General features: G+C 44.6%; 1 protein-coding gene across 1 annotated transcript in view; it reads right to left on the bottom strand.

Annotated features, from left to right (window-relative positions):
- The window catches only part of mcf2a (MCF.2 cell line derived transforming sequence a), a 70598-nt gene extending 64097 nt beyond the window's left edge, over positions 1-6501 (bottom strand). Inside the window, exon 1 of the mRNA XM_063190689.1 lies at positions 5351-6501. Within this exon, the coding sequence (XP_063046759.1) occupies positions 5351-5408 (58 nt within the window). The 5' untranslated portion in view covers positions 5409-6501. The remainder of the gene's footprint in view (positions 1-5350) is intronic.
- Between the last annotated feature and the right edge of the window lie 10207 nt (positions 6502-16708).

The following is a 16708-nucleotide window of genomic DNA, read 5'->3' as shown; positions in this document are numbered from 1 at the left end:
TGTAACTACCGGTATGTAATTTATTAAGAAAGGGCATATTTCAGCTGTGAATGAATGGTAGAGGCCAGATTGACTGCATTGACTCCACAGTGGCTTTCACATGTTTATAGCAAAGCAACTCTACTAATAAGGTCCTTACAGGTCAGCTGTCTTAATGACCTGCATGCACCCATTCACACACTGCTGTTTCACACATGGATTGCAGAGGGGCTACCATGTCAGGTGCTCACCAGCACATGAATGAACAACACACAGGCGCATGCACGCACTTACGTCTGCACTTACGTCTGCACTTACGCATGCACTTACGTATGCACTTACAGTGTAAGTTACACATGCACTTACACATGCACTTATGCATGCACTTACGCATGCGCACACCTCCTCCTCCTCCTCCTCCTCCTCCTCCTCCACGACTGAGGTACCCTGTGCATGGTACCGTCCCACCACACTGCTCCCGTGGGGCACCATTGGCCCCTTGCACGGGTGTAGAATAGTAGAGTAGAGTTGTAGAGTAACTTTATTGATCCCAGAGGGGAAATTCAGGTGTCAAGTACAGCTTACATAAATACACATAATGCCCACATGGACATTTAAAGACACATATAACACAGGCAATAGTCAGGACGGGCGGGGAAGGGGTGTGGCATAAATGCAAATTCATTGTGTGCACTTGTGTGCTGTGGAGTGCTGTGTCACAATGTCAATGGGAATTGGAGTTTCCCAGGTGGGCTTTGACACACATACATAAACTCCATGCACACAAACACACACACAAACACACACGTCTGCTTCCAGACAGACTCAAACATAGTCCACACTGTTGTGCTGGATTGGAGGTCAGTAGATATTTTTACCAAACGGGGATTGGAGTGCTAAGGGGATTAACATGCTGGGGCTGCTGTGGGCTGACTGGTGTGTGTGTGTGTGTGTGTGTGTGTGTGTGTGTGTGTGTGTGTGTGTGTGTGTGTGTGTGTGTGTGTGTGTGTGTGTGTGTGTGTGTGTGTGTGTGTGTGTGTGTGTGTGTGTGTGTGTGGTGTGTGCGGTGTGTGCGGTGTGTGCGTGTGTGTGTGTGTGTGTGTGTGTGTGTGTGTGTGTGTGTGTGTGTGTGTGTGTGTGTGTGTAGGGAGGCATTGATTCCATTTCCATCATGGTCCATCTGGGGCTAAAGGGAACTGCCGCTTTGTGTAATTGCTTTTTAGCAGCAAAGCGGAATCATATTAAGCCATCACAGAATTGCACATTACGACTCAAATTGCTAGTCATTTAGATGTACTGTATTCTGTATACTGTTATAGTTGACATTTTTTCAGTTGCTGCGATTCAAAGGTAGCATGTTTTGTAGACGGAATGATGCCCCATTACATAGCAAACACTGAATGATATATTACAAATAACTAATTTCAAGCGATGTTTGTTTTATAGGCCCTACATGTCTATATATGAGAAACTCCTTCATTTGTTGATAATTATATGACAATTGTAAATATGCAGATGTATAATAATCCCCTGTCAAAAATGTCAAAACAAATACAAAATGACATACAACATTAGCTAATCCAGATTGTTAGCCATTTTGTGCAGTATCTCGAACTCCTTCCTCCTCACCATTCAAACGTAATCTAGCATATTTTGAAAACACAACACAAGCACCAATCTCTCACAGATGCAGTCAGCTGACCCCTACATACACCCCTGCAGTGCTTAGGCTTAGAGTTGCTGCTTGGAAAAAAAAATATTTAATCCCTTCTCTGTGCTATGCTGTGCTGTGCTGTGCAGTGCTGTGCTGTGGTGTTTATGTTGTGGAGGGCTCTGCCAAGGTGTGCACTAGCCTTGCAATGTCCAGAGGGAAGGTTAAAACAAACAGCTTTCACGCTAGCTAACAGAGGGACTGAGGAGGTGGGAGGTGTGTGTGTGTGTGTGTGTGTGTGTGTGTGTGTGTGTGTGTGTGTGTGTGTGTGTGTGTGTGTGTGTGTGTGTGTGTGTGTGTGTGTGTGTGTGTGTGTATGTGTGTGTGTGTGTGTGTGTGTGTGTGTGTGTGTGTGTGTGTGTGTGTGTGTGTGTGTGTGTGTGTGTGTGTGTGTGGGCAGGGCCGCTGACAGCTTTTCGCTGGGCCCGCGGGACAAAGTTATCTGAAAAGGCCGCCTACCCAATATATCCCATGTAATGGGGACCCACTTTTTGGCCCCCTATCTCCCTGGGTCCGGGACAACATACCTGTTTGTCCCCCCCTATCGGCGGGCCTGTGTGTGTGTGTGTGTGTGTGTGTGTGTGTGTGTGTGTGTGTGTGTGTGTGTGTGTGTGTGTGTGTGTGTGTGTGTGTGTGTGTGTGTCGGGGGGTTAAAGTCCACAGCAGCTAAAGGATTAGCAGCTGACTGACTGCGCTGCAAAACCTCAGCCGAGTTTGTGCATGTGTGTGTGTGTGTGTGTGTGTGTGTGGTGTACGTGTGTGTGTGTGTGTGTGTGTGTGTGTGTAGTGTGCGTGTGACACATTTCTGAAATGGCTTAGCTCAGTCTCTAAACCTCCTTTTAAACGACCATTTGCATCGGCAGCAGAAAGTAAAGAGCATATGGGCCTTAGAGCGTAAAGAGCTGTGAGGGCACGACCTACGGTGACCACCACCCGACCTCATAGGATAAGAACCAGCAACGTTTCCTCGTGTTTCTAAGGAAGTGGGGGCTATTCCATTCCTACTGGCATTACAGGAAGCTAGTCAATGAAGTAAGTTAATGTTTGGGCTTGAAAAATCACAAGAAAAGTTTCGAAGGAACTGGGGGCTATTCTATTTCAACTGGCATTAGGCATTAGGCTGCATCCGAGACGAGAGAACGCCTCAGTGTGCTGCGTTTCCTTACGGCTAACTGCAGTCTTTAGCATTAGCAAAGAGGCACTGAGTTTTGAGGGATCGCTATGTACAAGCACATGTTCTTAGTCCCACTCAATTAACCTTTTCATGCAGGACCTGTGTTATAACTTCATTGTCACCAAAATGGTGATGACAGTGTCTTAACCTGTTACTTAAGACACTTGGTAAAGTCATAGCAAAGTTGCTATGATGTAGGATATGTAAGCTTTTTCAGCAAATACTGAATAGAATTGCTAGAAATCCAATCTGCATGAAAGGGCTACAATACAATTCCTCATAGAGACCATGTCCAATATAATGAACAGTCTTTGAGTGACACAGGGCATAAGGTAACAAGAGGCTAGCATGGCAAATATCCATTCCTGACTGCCATAACCCTGCACCTACAGTATGTCTGTGTGTGTGTGTGTGTGTGTGTGTGTGTGTGTGTGTGTGTGTGTGTGTGTGTGTGTGTGTGTGTGTGTGTGTGTGTGTGTGTGTGTGTGTGTGTGTGTGTGTGTGTGTGTGTGTGTGTGTGTGTGTGTGTGTGTGTGTGTGTGTGTGCTGCCCTTGTAGTCATCATTGCTGTTTATCTTTGGCCTCTGGGACAGCGCCCAGAGTGCGGTGGGGGTGAGGTCTGCAATACCAGGCTGTGTATGGGTGCAATGCCAGGCAGTGTGGGGGTGCAATGGCATGCATTGGGAGTGTGAAGGGATAGCTCTCTGACTAGGACATGATGTCTGCATTATTGGACTAAATCGATGCTGTAATCCGGCTCAGGCTTCTCTGTTGCAGACCAACCATTGCTGAGAGGAATAGATCATGTTTCTAGACCATGTAAAAATAGCCAATTTCTCCATCAATATATAGATACTGACCAGCCAGCGACACTAAAAGCAGTGACGATAGACATGCACAAATGCACAGACACACATATTTGTAGAGGGGTCATCGCACGCACACACACACATACCCACACACACACACACACACACACACACACACACACACACACACACACACACACACACACACACACACACACCACACACACACACACACACACACACACACACACACACACACACACACACACACACACACACACACACACACACACACACACACACACACACACACACACACACACACTTCTCAGGGATATCATCATGAGGATGATTAAAAACAGACGAATCATGCTACTGTATCTGTCTCTGCTACCGCCTCCTCTTCCGGTATTCTGGAAGTGAGCCTTTAAACTAACTATACATGGCCCTGCCTGCAGTATCATCAAACACCACCATCAGCACTTACTGAAGAACTGGACCTCAACCAGGAAGCATCGATGTATACTCTACAACCCTCTCGCCAAAGCAGCCTGCAGTGCTGGAATATTGTTGACTAACAGTAAAAAGAGTCCAAATGTATTGTAGTGGCAGTAAAGCATGATAGCACAGCTGGCTGATTGTATTTGAAACTTTTGTTTATAGCTGATCATTATGCTATTATCATGATAACTTTGGTTTACATAGATCATGTGTCGTTCATACATGGTATTGTGTATGTTGGATATTAGATGAGCTTGTCAGATGTTTGTTCATTTCTTTGACAGCGTCACGATTTCTCACAAATCTGACACAAAAAAATGCAAGATCACCTCTAATTACTCATAGGATGCCTAAATTAGGGTAACCATGGGGCCTATTCTTGGTCACTGCCCTTAGGTGGCTCTCTAACAGACCCTAGTCCATTTTGGGACACTTCCATGTCAATCATTGAATTAGACACCCCACGCCATGAGTTTAGTTACTGGTTCCCAATGGCTCCAAATCTATTGAATGATTTATAATGACATTAATTTACTAATAACAAACGATTGTACCTGTATGAGCCGTCCAAGCCTAGTGCACGTGACTGCTGTCACCCGTCCAAGTTTATTCTTGAAGTGCACCGATGCACAACACAGTTGTAACCATAAACTTGAGCTCTATTGCAGTGTCATGCCCTCTGGAGCATGGGCAGTGTATGATGCATGCCATAGCCCATACACACCACAGTAAGGAAGATTAATAAATATCCCATGTTATGCTATGGACCAAAAATCCGTGGCTCTCTGCAGTTTAAAAATAGTGTGTATAATCCAGATGGTACAAGAGCAGAGAATTTTCATCTGCCAAGCTCGGAGCTATACCGCAGACAAGCACATAACAACCACTGCAATCCTCCCTCTATAGGAGCTCAGATGCAAGACTCTATTCTCAATACTCCAGACCATAAACTCTATACACCATATCAAAAACTACCATATATTGGTTTCACAGTGTTATTTCAACAGTTAAAGTGTAAGACATATACACTATATAGAATTGTGTTAAAATTGACTTTCTAGGTGTGGAATGGGCACAAATTCAATTCTCCGAGAGTCCAAGTCAACCCTCTTTTACAACACAAAATGTACTATGTTGGAATTCAACAAACACACAGTATACCGGTGTACTACTTACGTTGCAGTGTGCTCTGTAGTTCACAGCCAGCCTGCAGAAGGTTGTAGTAGCTCTCCATGTTTCTGACGGTGTGGGCTCCAGCCAAACGCCCCAACCCAAGGCCTCACCCCCTGGCCTCTGGCCCCTGGCCCTTGGCCCCGGCCCTGAGACCCCTTCCCTGGCCACAGAGCCTGCTCCAGGGGGGCCGGCTAGGCCCTCACATCCTCCAGGAGCTAGCTCCCCAGCAGTTGCCTCTCCTGCAAGCCTAGTCAGCTGCAAGATGGAGGGGAGAGGAAGGGAGGATGAATGGATGTGTGGAAGGGAGGGAGGGAGAGGCGGAGAGCAGAAGGAGAGAGAGCGTAAACTTCTCGTCACTTCTCCTGTCAGCACATTCTTTCAGAATCTGGTGCAAGCTCTCTCCTGTTCTTACTGTCTCCTCTCCTCTCTCCCCTCTCCTCTCCTCTTCCTGGCTGCCTCCGTGCCGCAGTGTCACCTTGACATGGACGGGTGCATCACGTCCCTCCGTCTGCCCCGAAAGCGCAGTCAGTCGGACCAGACGAATCCTCCCCCTCTATCTATCTGTCCATCCATCTGATGCAGAAGGCTCCCTTGTTTTTCTGCTTCTGAGTCCAAAATCGATGTCAAGCACCCTTCTTGCTGTAGCCTGCTCGGGCCACTGAGGACAGCAGTTCTTGCTGCAGTGGCTCACAAGCCTGCAGTCCTACTCACTTCACCTCACACGCTCGCTCACTCACTGAGAGAGCCATACAGAGACCCACACAGAGAGAGAGCCACATAGAGCCCTGCAGAGAGAGTGCTACAGAGAGAGCCACAGAGGTAGATAGATAGAAAGAGTGAGTGTGTTGAAGAGAGGGAGGGGTAGGATGAGAATGAGAGTCCCGTTCCAAGAAAGCAGTGAATGGGTTTGTGAAGTGTAGCAATTGCTACTGCTACAGCTGCTGCTTCTGCTGCTGCTGCAACTCAAAACAAACACAGGCCCCCCACCTCCTCCATCCAGCCACCGTCAGGGGTTAGTCAGACATTGCTCTCTCTCTCTCTCTGTTCTCATTTCTGTCTCTCTTTTTCCTCCCCTTCTCTTGTCCTTGCTCTCCGGCAACACACAGCCCACCTCCACCATAGGTACAGTCATTCACACATCCCTCTCCCTCTTTCCTTCTATTCCTCTCTTTCCCTCCTAATCTCTCTCTCCTGCTCCTGTGCCGGCTGTGCTGGCTGGTGTGTCAGTTGCTGCTGCTGCTCCTGCTCCTGCTGCTGCTGCGTCGATTCGCGTGAGGCTCGGGCAGCTGTCACACTGCCAGACCTCCCTCCCACCTTCCCTCGCTCTCGCAACTTTTCCCTGCTCTTTTTTTGGTCTCCTCCCTCTTTCTGTCTCTCTCCATTCCTCCCTCCCCACCTCTCTCTCTCTCTCTCTCACTCTCTCGTTCTCTCTGGCAAGCTCCTCCCTCTCCCTGGCTCTCCTTGCTTCTCATTGGCTGCTATTCATCCCTCTCTCCGTCTCTCCTTGCTTCTTATTGGTCAGCAGGGAAGGAGGAGGAGGAGGGCAAAGCTAAGCTTGCCCAGCTGATAGAGCGAGAGTCCCACACCTTCTGAACCTCTGCCACACACATGTACACACAATGCCACCACTGTCGCAACACAGTAATAACCATTCTCCTCTATTCCCTTTTTCTCCTATTTTGTTTGTTGACTGGCTGCACCGTTGTGTCTATGTACTTGCCTTCTGTTAGCTGCCATCTTTCCCCTTGCCCTCCTCCAATTCACTGTGCCTTATTTCAGTGTTGCTTTTATTCAATGGGTGTATAATTTTTGTTCTTTTTCTATACTGGTTTTTAGATAGGGCCTATATATTTTAACTACTCTGATTTTGACTTTTTCATTACTTTTTACCGTATTGCCTCTGTGCTATTGTGCTCTATTCTATTATTGTTTTTAACTTTTACCACTTTTATTGTTAGAGCACTTTGAGCTGCATTCCATGTACGAAAATGTGCATTATTATTAAAATTATTATTACTGTGTGTTGTGTGTGTGAGTACTGGACCGCCGCTAGCTAGGCATAAACATAATAAGCAGAACGCTTAGGGCCTCAACCACTTTGCCCCCAAAATTGGGGCCTCCTAAATTGATATGGACTCAAAAACACATTATTATTATTTAATTATTAGGGGGGGGGCTCCCGACCAGTTATGCTTAGGGCCTCCAATACCTTAGCAGTGGCTCTGTGTGTGTGTGTGTGTGTGTGTGTGTGTGCGTGCGTTGACATGCATGCAGTATGCCATATACCATGGGGTGCACCTGTGCTTCAACAGAGCCAGTTACAATATTGTGCACAAGGGACATTGTGTGTGATGCAATCTGTGTGCGATTCTGCATGTAGCCAGTGTACATGTACTCTGGACATGCATATGCCATGCCATGGGGTGCGTCACAGATACTCTGTGCTACACAGTTATGTGCACAAGGGCCACTGTGTGTGAGGCAGTGTGTGTGTGTGTGTGTGTGTGTGTGTGTGTGTGTGTGTGTGTGTGTGTGTGTGTGTGTGTGTGTGTGTGTGTGTGTGTGTGTGTGTGTGTGTGTGTGTGTGTGTGTGTGTGTGTGTGTGTGTGTTTTTCCGTGTAGACACATGTAGTATGTGGACATGAATATGCTATGGCGCATGGGGTGCGTCGTTGCCTGCACCACACAAGAGTGTCAGTTATGTGCACAAGGGCTATTGTGCAAGCGTGCGTGGTGCACGGGGGGCAAAACAATGTCACATTCTTGACCGGCGCAAGCAGCAGCAGCAGCAGCAGCAGCTCATCGGTGAAACATGAGACGGACATAATTACTCTGCATAGAGCAGAGGCACCCCATGATCACTCAGACAAATGCAGCACACTCACTCATAACATGCAAACGTGAAAAAAGGCTCAAAGCTATCAATACACAAACTCGTGATGTTGAGTAGAGATGGTTTAATTACTGTCCTGGATGCACTAAAATAGACACACTCAACAAAAAAAAAACGATTTCCACACAGTTTACTTTTTTATTTGGGTTGACACACAAATAAACACATTTGGGCTGACTGACTGACTGACTGACTGACTGACTGACTGACTGACTGACTGACTGACTGACTCACACGCACGCACGCACGCACGCACACACACACACACCTTACTCTTTCCACATACTGACTCAGAACACACACACACACACACACACACACACACACACACACACACACACACACACACACACCTTACTCTTTCCACATACTGACTCAGAGGTGGCATGGTATCTCTCTGCATAGTGGCGAAGCATCTTCTGATCACCTCAACAAACACACACACGCTGCACCCCCACACACGTCACATTGTAGGCTCTCTCATTCTAGATATGCCACATGATTACTGCATGCCTTTATGACACGACGTCAACGACATTCATCATTCGAGCAGGGAATGACCTGCACCCTACGCTCCACTGACACACACCTCCTCTTCACCCCCAACACACATCCTTGCTCCATGGGTGACGAGGCATTATGTGTGGCTGCCCCAAAACTTTGGAACTCCCTTCCGCTCTCACTCCAGAAGTGCCCATCTCTCTCTACTTTTAAAACCAAAACACACCATTTCAATCTTGCTTTTCCATTTTAATACTTTTCTCATGACTCTTTTTATGGTGATTTATTCTCTATTTGGTCGTACTGTTATACCCCCCAACGCCACCCCCACGCACACACAGGGAGCTGCAGTTTGCTCGACTGGTTGAGAGGGAGCCGGGCCAAGTCAAGTCCTGAGTCCTGTGGTGTTTACTATAAACTTATTTTACTGCCTCCCATGTGAAACACGCAGAGTGTACGTTCTAATATGCAACCTTGCGTCCTCCACTTGTGCTTGTGGCCTCGAACCAGGGAGTAATACGTCGTGATGACATCACTGACAACAGCATTATATTTCAATATGTCGCAAAAGCTCAATTGTAAAGTCATTTTCTCATTCGCAGAATAAAGAATAGTCCCCCCAAAATTGTTGTGGCTAGGCTGACAGCAGGGAAACTGAATTGTTTTCTCCACGGAGGCGGGGCATCAGCAAAACGTGAGGCCACAAGCACAAGTGGAGGACGCAAGGTTGCATATTGGAATCCACCCAGAGACACAGGCACACAGACAGGCAGACAGACAGACACACAGGAGAACCTGGAGCTGCTGTTTTCTGTACTGGGTGGGCGGATGGGATCGGGGCCAAGCTGAGCTGAGTCCTAGTCCTGACTCCTGTAGTGTTTGCAGTTTCATCATGGCAGCTCATCCCACTAAGCCTCTCAGCTACTTAATCACGGCCTGGCATCTGCTCAGCGCCTGCTCTGCTCTGCTCTGCCTCCCTCTGTTGCTCCCTCCCTCACAGGAACACAAACAAAACAAACACATATACAATAAACACATACACACACACACACAGGAAGTGTGCCTATTAATATACTTTAAGTAGGCTTGTAGATTATTATGTTGCAGGTTCAAATCCCACCTGAACCAGCTAAAAAAATCTGAATCGTGTAAAGTAAATGGCTATGGTGTTTGTAATTAATACCCTGTAAGGTAAGTCTGAAATAGCAACAATAGCTATAGATTGTCTTAGATTATCTTATTACATTTACATAATGTACTTGTTGTGAACACACTAAGTGTACTTACAGTATACATACAGTGTAATTAATATGAATTATATTGTATACTTGTATATACCGAAGAAGTAAATAGCATTCTTTTTTTTTCTAAACCCAGCCACCACTCCCCCTTATTGGGGACCTATATTGTCTTCCTTTTTTCTTTTTCTTTTCTTTTTTTGTTTGTTTTATTTTTATTTTTGTGGTTTGTTTTCATTTCTCTTTGTTTTTCTTTAAATAAAAGCAAAATGTAACATACAATAAAGGATAATAAAATGATACAGAAAAAAAGGATAAAGCCAGGAGAAAAAATACAATGCCAATCTGAGTGTCCCCCAACGCTTCAAACTACTTAATTAATACTAATTAATTACACCCCCCCCCCACCACCAGCAAGGAATTATAACTTACTTTTGCGCTGATATGCTTAGAAATTAAACCTTGACATTTACGAAATAAACAGAAAGGAAAAAAAGGGAGAAAAAGAAGGTACCTAAGGCCATCCTTCTCCATGTTTTATGTTAGACCACCTATCTGCATACACTGTTTTACTTGTTTCATATGCCATTATAGCCTACACTGTATTTTACAATATCTGACAATTTTTAAAGACCCTTAATTTCAAATTTTTTAAATCCATTGTTTTATGTATCAATACTTTACCCAACAAAATAATTATATTTTGTTTTGCCTGGCTTTCATTTGCCACATCGCCCAGGAGCACTGTGGGGAGATCTAAGCATGATGATCTAAACATGATTTTAACAGCCAACCTTCTATTTCAAACCAAAATGGAAGGAAATCTTCAAGAATTTGTATGCAGCATCATTAGATATAAAAAATATGTTTTTTTTTTCAATACAAATTATTTTTTAAAATACTTAAACACCAAGAAAATGCTTCATATTTGGGGTATAGAGCCAAATCCATCCATTATGTCACTTCTGTTTAGAAGAAGAAGAAACTAAATAGTATACTTTCTAGTACACTAGATGTATGAAATAAAGTTTATAAAAAAGTGTACTTCAAATCATTATACTCTGTGCACTTTTTTTTGCTTAAAGGACCAGTTCAGTGAATTTCAATATGCTGTTGTATTGCTCACGCTATCCTTGACTTGTCAGTATCCGGTGATGCCACATTTTTCGGTCAAAGCCCTTTCCGAGATATGAGCTATTCTAATGGGGGCAGCGTTTGTTTACATTTTTTAAAAAATGATCATAGGCCTACTCCAAATATTTTCCCTTCTGAAGAAGAAAAAAAACCTCCGGTACTGGCAAGTCCAGGGTAGTGTGAGCATTACAACTGCATGTTAAGCTCAGACAACCAAAACACATGCAAATAAAACAAACACACAGAGACACACATGCACACAGCCTGTCAGCTGCTTCATCATGGGCCTGCATCTGTTTAGCGCTCTGCATCTGTTGCTCTTCCACCATACACACATACAACCAAAACCAGGGCTTTGAACCGTTATGTTTTTCCAAACGTTCCGTTCCGAACAGAAACAGAATTATAACGTTTCCGGTTATGAGTTCCACCTATAAATTGACGTTCCCGAACCGGTTAGAACAAAAAAATATTGTTCCCGGAACGGTTCATTTCGTTCCTGTCAGCTGATTACTCCCCACAGGCCTAACTGACGTTACTTAACCAAGAAAGACTGATGTGCAAATGAGTCAGCCTACATTCCAAACAGTTTATTCAAGTGGGTGAAAGGACGACCTAAGCGGAGAAGCGGAGAATAAACCTCAATGATGAAAATGCGCGCTCCACGCTGACTTGGGTCACGGGGAGCGCTTTGATGGACATAGTGAGTTTGTGCATATTTGAAGCGGCCATGGATGCCCAATAACGTAGAACATTCTCAGTGCGCTTTACATGCGCTTCTCTGCAATGTCTTACAATGCTGCAATGGAAACTCTGCCCTTTTGTATGTCAGTAGTTTCTCTCATTTAAGATGTGGAGTGGAGACTGTGTAATCCACAGCTCTCTCTCCATTCAGTCAGAGAATGTCTGATGTCACACAGGACGTGAACCTCAGCCGTCATGGTAACGTGCGCAGGAAAATAATTACTTTTTTTTTAGTTTGAGGAACGGTATTAACCGGTATTAACCGGTTACCATTATTTTTAAATAAGTGTTCCCGTTCCAGAACATAAAAAATAATAACGTTTCCGGTTTCGTTTCTGTTCCCTGTAAAATACAAAAAGTTCCTGGTTTTCGTTTTCGTTCCTTGAACCGGTTCAAAGCCCTGAACAAAACACACACAACAGTACACACACACACACCAGCAACACCACCACTCTCAGCTGCAGTAGGCTACTTATTCAAAGCCCTGTGTTTCCCTGTTGCACACTCTTTCTCTCTCTCACACACACACATACATGCACAAACAAATTACCACAGACATGCAAATACACCGGAAAACATGCATGCGCACACACACACTCACACACACACAGACATACAGACTTGCACAGAGACTCTATCCACATCAACACAGTTCTCAGCAGACAAAGCCAAACACAAACACAAAGACGACTCTGTTTGCAAAACAGTTTTTATTACAGAAAGAATTTCTGATATGGAACAAACTGGTCTTTTCTTTTTTTTTAAAGAGGTACATTCAGATCAGAAGGCTGGCGACTGAACACATCACTCCAGATGTTAAAGAGTCAGAGGGGTCCTACTACTGTACCCCAGGGTGCAGGGCTGCCCTTGTTTGTGCCTGCTGTTAAATCAGTACAGCACCACACACCCACAGTGACACCTCAGCACTTCGTCGATCAGGTAGCCTTCGAGTTCCATTGTTTTTTCTTCCATTTTTTAAATAATCTCTCGACATTTTCATTTTCTTACAAAAGTGGCTGGAAAAGGTTGCATTAAAAATACAATCAAATCATTTTTTCATTTCTTTGTAGACAGGCAAATATGAGAATTCAAGATATTTTTTCACTCTTTTTTTAAGCTCAGAAAATAGCATCTTTGATGTCATTTAAAGGTTTTTGTCTTCACTTGTAGACTTTTTTTTAAACAATGCAGGCATGTCCCCAACCCCCACACCCCCCTCCCCCCGGAGAAAACTCCACCATGTTGTCAATACAAGACCATGTGTCCATCACCACAACCATGTCAATTAAAAAGAGTGCTCCACATACGCGTACAGTATTGACACAAGCCGCTTGAATGGACCACCGCCATTCCACCAAAAGTCTCACTGGATGTAGCATCGTTGCTTATAAAGGATAAACGCATATCAAATTTTTAGTGCATAAAATTTGTCGATTCAACACAATACAGCTGCATATGCCACCAAGTTGTTCTACTCCTGGTATAGCCACCAGGAAGACTGAGTTGACCCAGCACACACTTACAGTACGTGTGTGCAGAGGAGTCTGGCTTTTGCATCAGAGAAACCTCTTTAGGCTGCTTTAGAGGATATAACCAGCCTGACGTGATCCAGTGAGCGCAATTGCAAGTGAGAAATATTCCGATTTTAAATGGAACAGTGGCATTATTCGTTTTACACATGAGTCCTGTAAACTCTTTATTCAATCTGCATATGGCCGTGTTCCAGGAATATTCAGTTTCTAGAATGCTGTTCCACACATGTAAACAGAACATTCCAGAACTTGCTTTAAACCGAATAGTCATGTTCCGTTTGAAACTGGAATACTTTGTGCATGTAACTGCGCTCGAAGTCCACTCATTCACCACATGGTGCACCATGTAGGGGTGTGTGTGTGAGTTACACCGTTTTGCCAACCCCTACATTGGTGAGCATCTTGGACTCCAACACAGTCTCACTGTAAAATGTCTTTCCTGTCTCTGACAAGAAATTCAATGTATGTATTTATTATTCATATATTTCTTTTGTAGAAAATTACAATATAGCTCTTTAGCAATCTAGTATATTAGCTCTTTATAAAATATGCTTTGTGTTTTTTCTTTTCTTTAATAGATGCGTCTGTAAGCCTGTGTACTGCAGGTCGGAGGCTAGATCTACTGCATAAGACACAGGTCTAACATGCTCCTGGAAGACATGATTGATGCACCACATCTCCGCACAGAGCTGCAGCATGTTGACCCCGTCTGCAGATCCCAGCCCATAGAGTGGTTCCCATAGGGAGACATTGCACAGGACAGGTGACCCTGTTGTTGTGGTCTTACACAGGGGCGCTGCTAACGCTAGAAATTCTCCGAACCCCCTTGAAGAAAGATTTTTTTTTTCCCCGGGGGTCCGCCCCAAAACCCAATACAGTAGGAGCCACTGACTTTTATGGGGTTTTTTTATTGACTGCACCCCGATAGCTCATTGCAAGGTCAAAGGTCAATCTCCATTTACTCCTTAAAACATCGGAAGTCTCGTGGAGGTTGCATGGTATGCGCATGGAAACGGGAGAAAAAAAACAAGTGGCTCCTATTGCTGCAATATCACAGTCCTGTTGTCTGTGAGCCGCTGGGAAACTTTGGGCACAACAATGAATCATTTCGATCTTATACCCGGATTATTTTCCTCCCTAGCAGCGCCCCTGACACTACAGTAGTCAGACCATGATGAAGGAGTCAGAGTGTGACTGACTGACTGACTGACTGGGTGGGTCCAGTGCTGGAGGTTTTGGAGCGGGTTCTTTGATGCATGGCATCAGAACACACGGTTACACGAGCCTGACATGGGTGGTGTGTTAGCCATTGTACACATAGCTGGCTGAACACCACGGACCAACAGGGACATTGCCTCATCACACAGCCCAGACCGGACCAATATCTCTGAGACCGGACAATAGCACACAGTAACATTCACAAAAAAAAAGCTGTGCTGCAATTGATATGCTCTTAAAAAACAACAACAACATACTTTTCAATCAATTTGTTTGTCATTCACATAAGCATGCCAAAACTGGGGTGGTAGTGGTGGTGGTGGTGATGGTTAGGGGGTTGATGACAATGGACGCTCACTTTGAGCTACTTTTAGGGAGACAAAAATATAATGAATCGGATGGATTAATGATGACAAGACATTCATTAAAGGGTCTTACAAGTCTCCTAGACGGACTCGAGCAGTCAAGAGATAGTTGAGTCCTTGCATCGGTGTGTGTTTGGGCCACATTTGCGTTAGATGACAAGAGCCTCTCAGTGGCTACCGTGAGGACAAACCTTTGAAGGCTGCACCCAAGACCTGACCTACGTATACCCGAGATGTGACCCTCAAAATCTATTGAAGACAGACATTCGTTGTCATCAGTTTACACAAAGTCAAACCTTTTTCACCAACATCTCAAGTCGCACAAAGTCTACACCACAGATCTGACCTTTGTAGTATACACCACAAGTTAGACTCATGTTGTCTTAATTATAAGGTCAGACCTTTGAGGTCAACATCTCTAGTTGGACGTTTGTATTTTATACCCGTGCCAGCTATTCTAGTCTACACCTGAGGTGAGACGTTTGCAGTGAGTCTATACTGGAGGTCAGATACTTGTAGGCTACGTCCCAAAGGCAGACACCTGCTGTCATTTTGACTTTACATCTGAAGTCAGACCTTTCTATACCCGAATCTATACTCTAATATATACCACAACTTTTTAGTCTATAGCCAAGGTCAGACATTTTCAGTCGATACACAAAGTCGACTTTTTAAGTGAGACTGACGAGGTCAGACCATTCTACCCTATACCTGAAGTAAGACCATTGCCAAAGCCAAAGTCCAAGGTCAGACCTGCCCACCATACTCTACACCTGTTCCCCAGCTCCTAATAAAGCTAGTAGGGCTCAGAATGATCCCAGAGCAGTACAGCACCTCTGAGATAGCCCCTTGACACACTGCAAGGTTCCTGAAGAGCACAGTTCGAAGTCCGTCACTTGTGTGCGTATGTGGGAGGGGGTCAAGGTTCAGGGTAAGAGGGGTAGAGGGGTTTGGGGAGCAAGGGAAGCCTGCAAAATAGGGTGCTTCATTTCAAGCCAAAAACATAAACAAATGAACAAAAACAAAACAGAAAAGGAATCAATAAATAAAACAACCACCATCTTGTAGTAACATCGGATATGACACAGGCATACCTAAATGGCACAAAATCAAAAAAGTTGACCAAAAACATGGGTTTAATGGGACTGAAGGATTCATGACGTAAAAAATAGAACATATTTTTTTTGTGAGTAAAATTACACAATAACCAATAAATACAATGTTCAAATCGAAAAATCACACTAGTCATACAACAAATCATTCCATATTTTTTTCTGCCTTTTTTTCTATGTAGAAAAGTGATTCAAATGGCAACGTTGAAATGGAATGTATGAAGCACTTAACTATGGAGGGAAGTATAGCGTGGAACGGAACAAGAAAAGAGAAAGAGGAAAACAAAAACGAAAGCACATGGAAGCATGTACAAAAAAGGCGGAGCCACAATTCCGGCCCGCTCAACAACCAATCAGTGGTGGTGGTGGGGGTGATGAGGTCACGAGGGTGGGTGGCGCAGTGATTGGCCACGCCTCACAGTGGCACAGGGTAGGCGGACGGTGGGGAAGCTCATGAGTTAGCTCTTTTCTATGAGTTTTAGGAGGGCAAACTGACATGGCCCCCATCCTCAGCAACCCTGTATGCCAGGTCATTTTACCTGCACATTAAAAGCCATTACATATGTGTATCACAAAGTTTTACATGTGCATGTACGTAGGTGTTTATGTATTTGTGCATGCATG

This window comes from Engraulis encrasicolus, chromosome 23 (assembly GCF_034702125.1).
Source record: "Engraulis encrasicolus isolate BLACKSEA-1 chromosome 23, IST_EnEncr_1.0, whole genome shotgun sequence".
NCBI classification, from domain to species: Eukaryota; Metazoa; Chordata; class Actinopteri; order Clupeiformes; family Engraulidae; genus Engraulis; species Engraulis encrasicolus.
The sequence above is the reverse complement of the archived record's forward strand: the minus strand, read 5'-3'. Positions and strand labels throughout refer to the sequence as shown.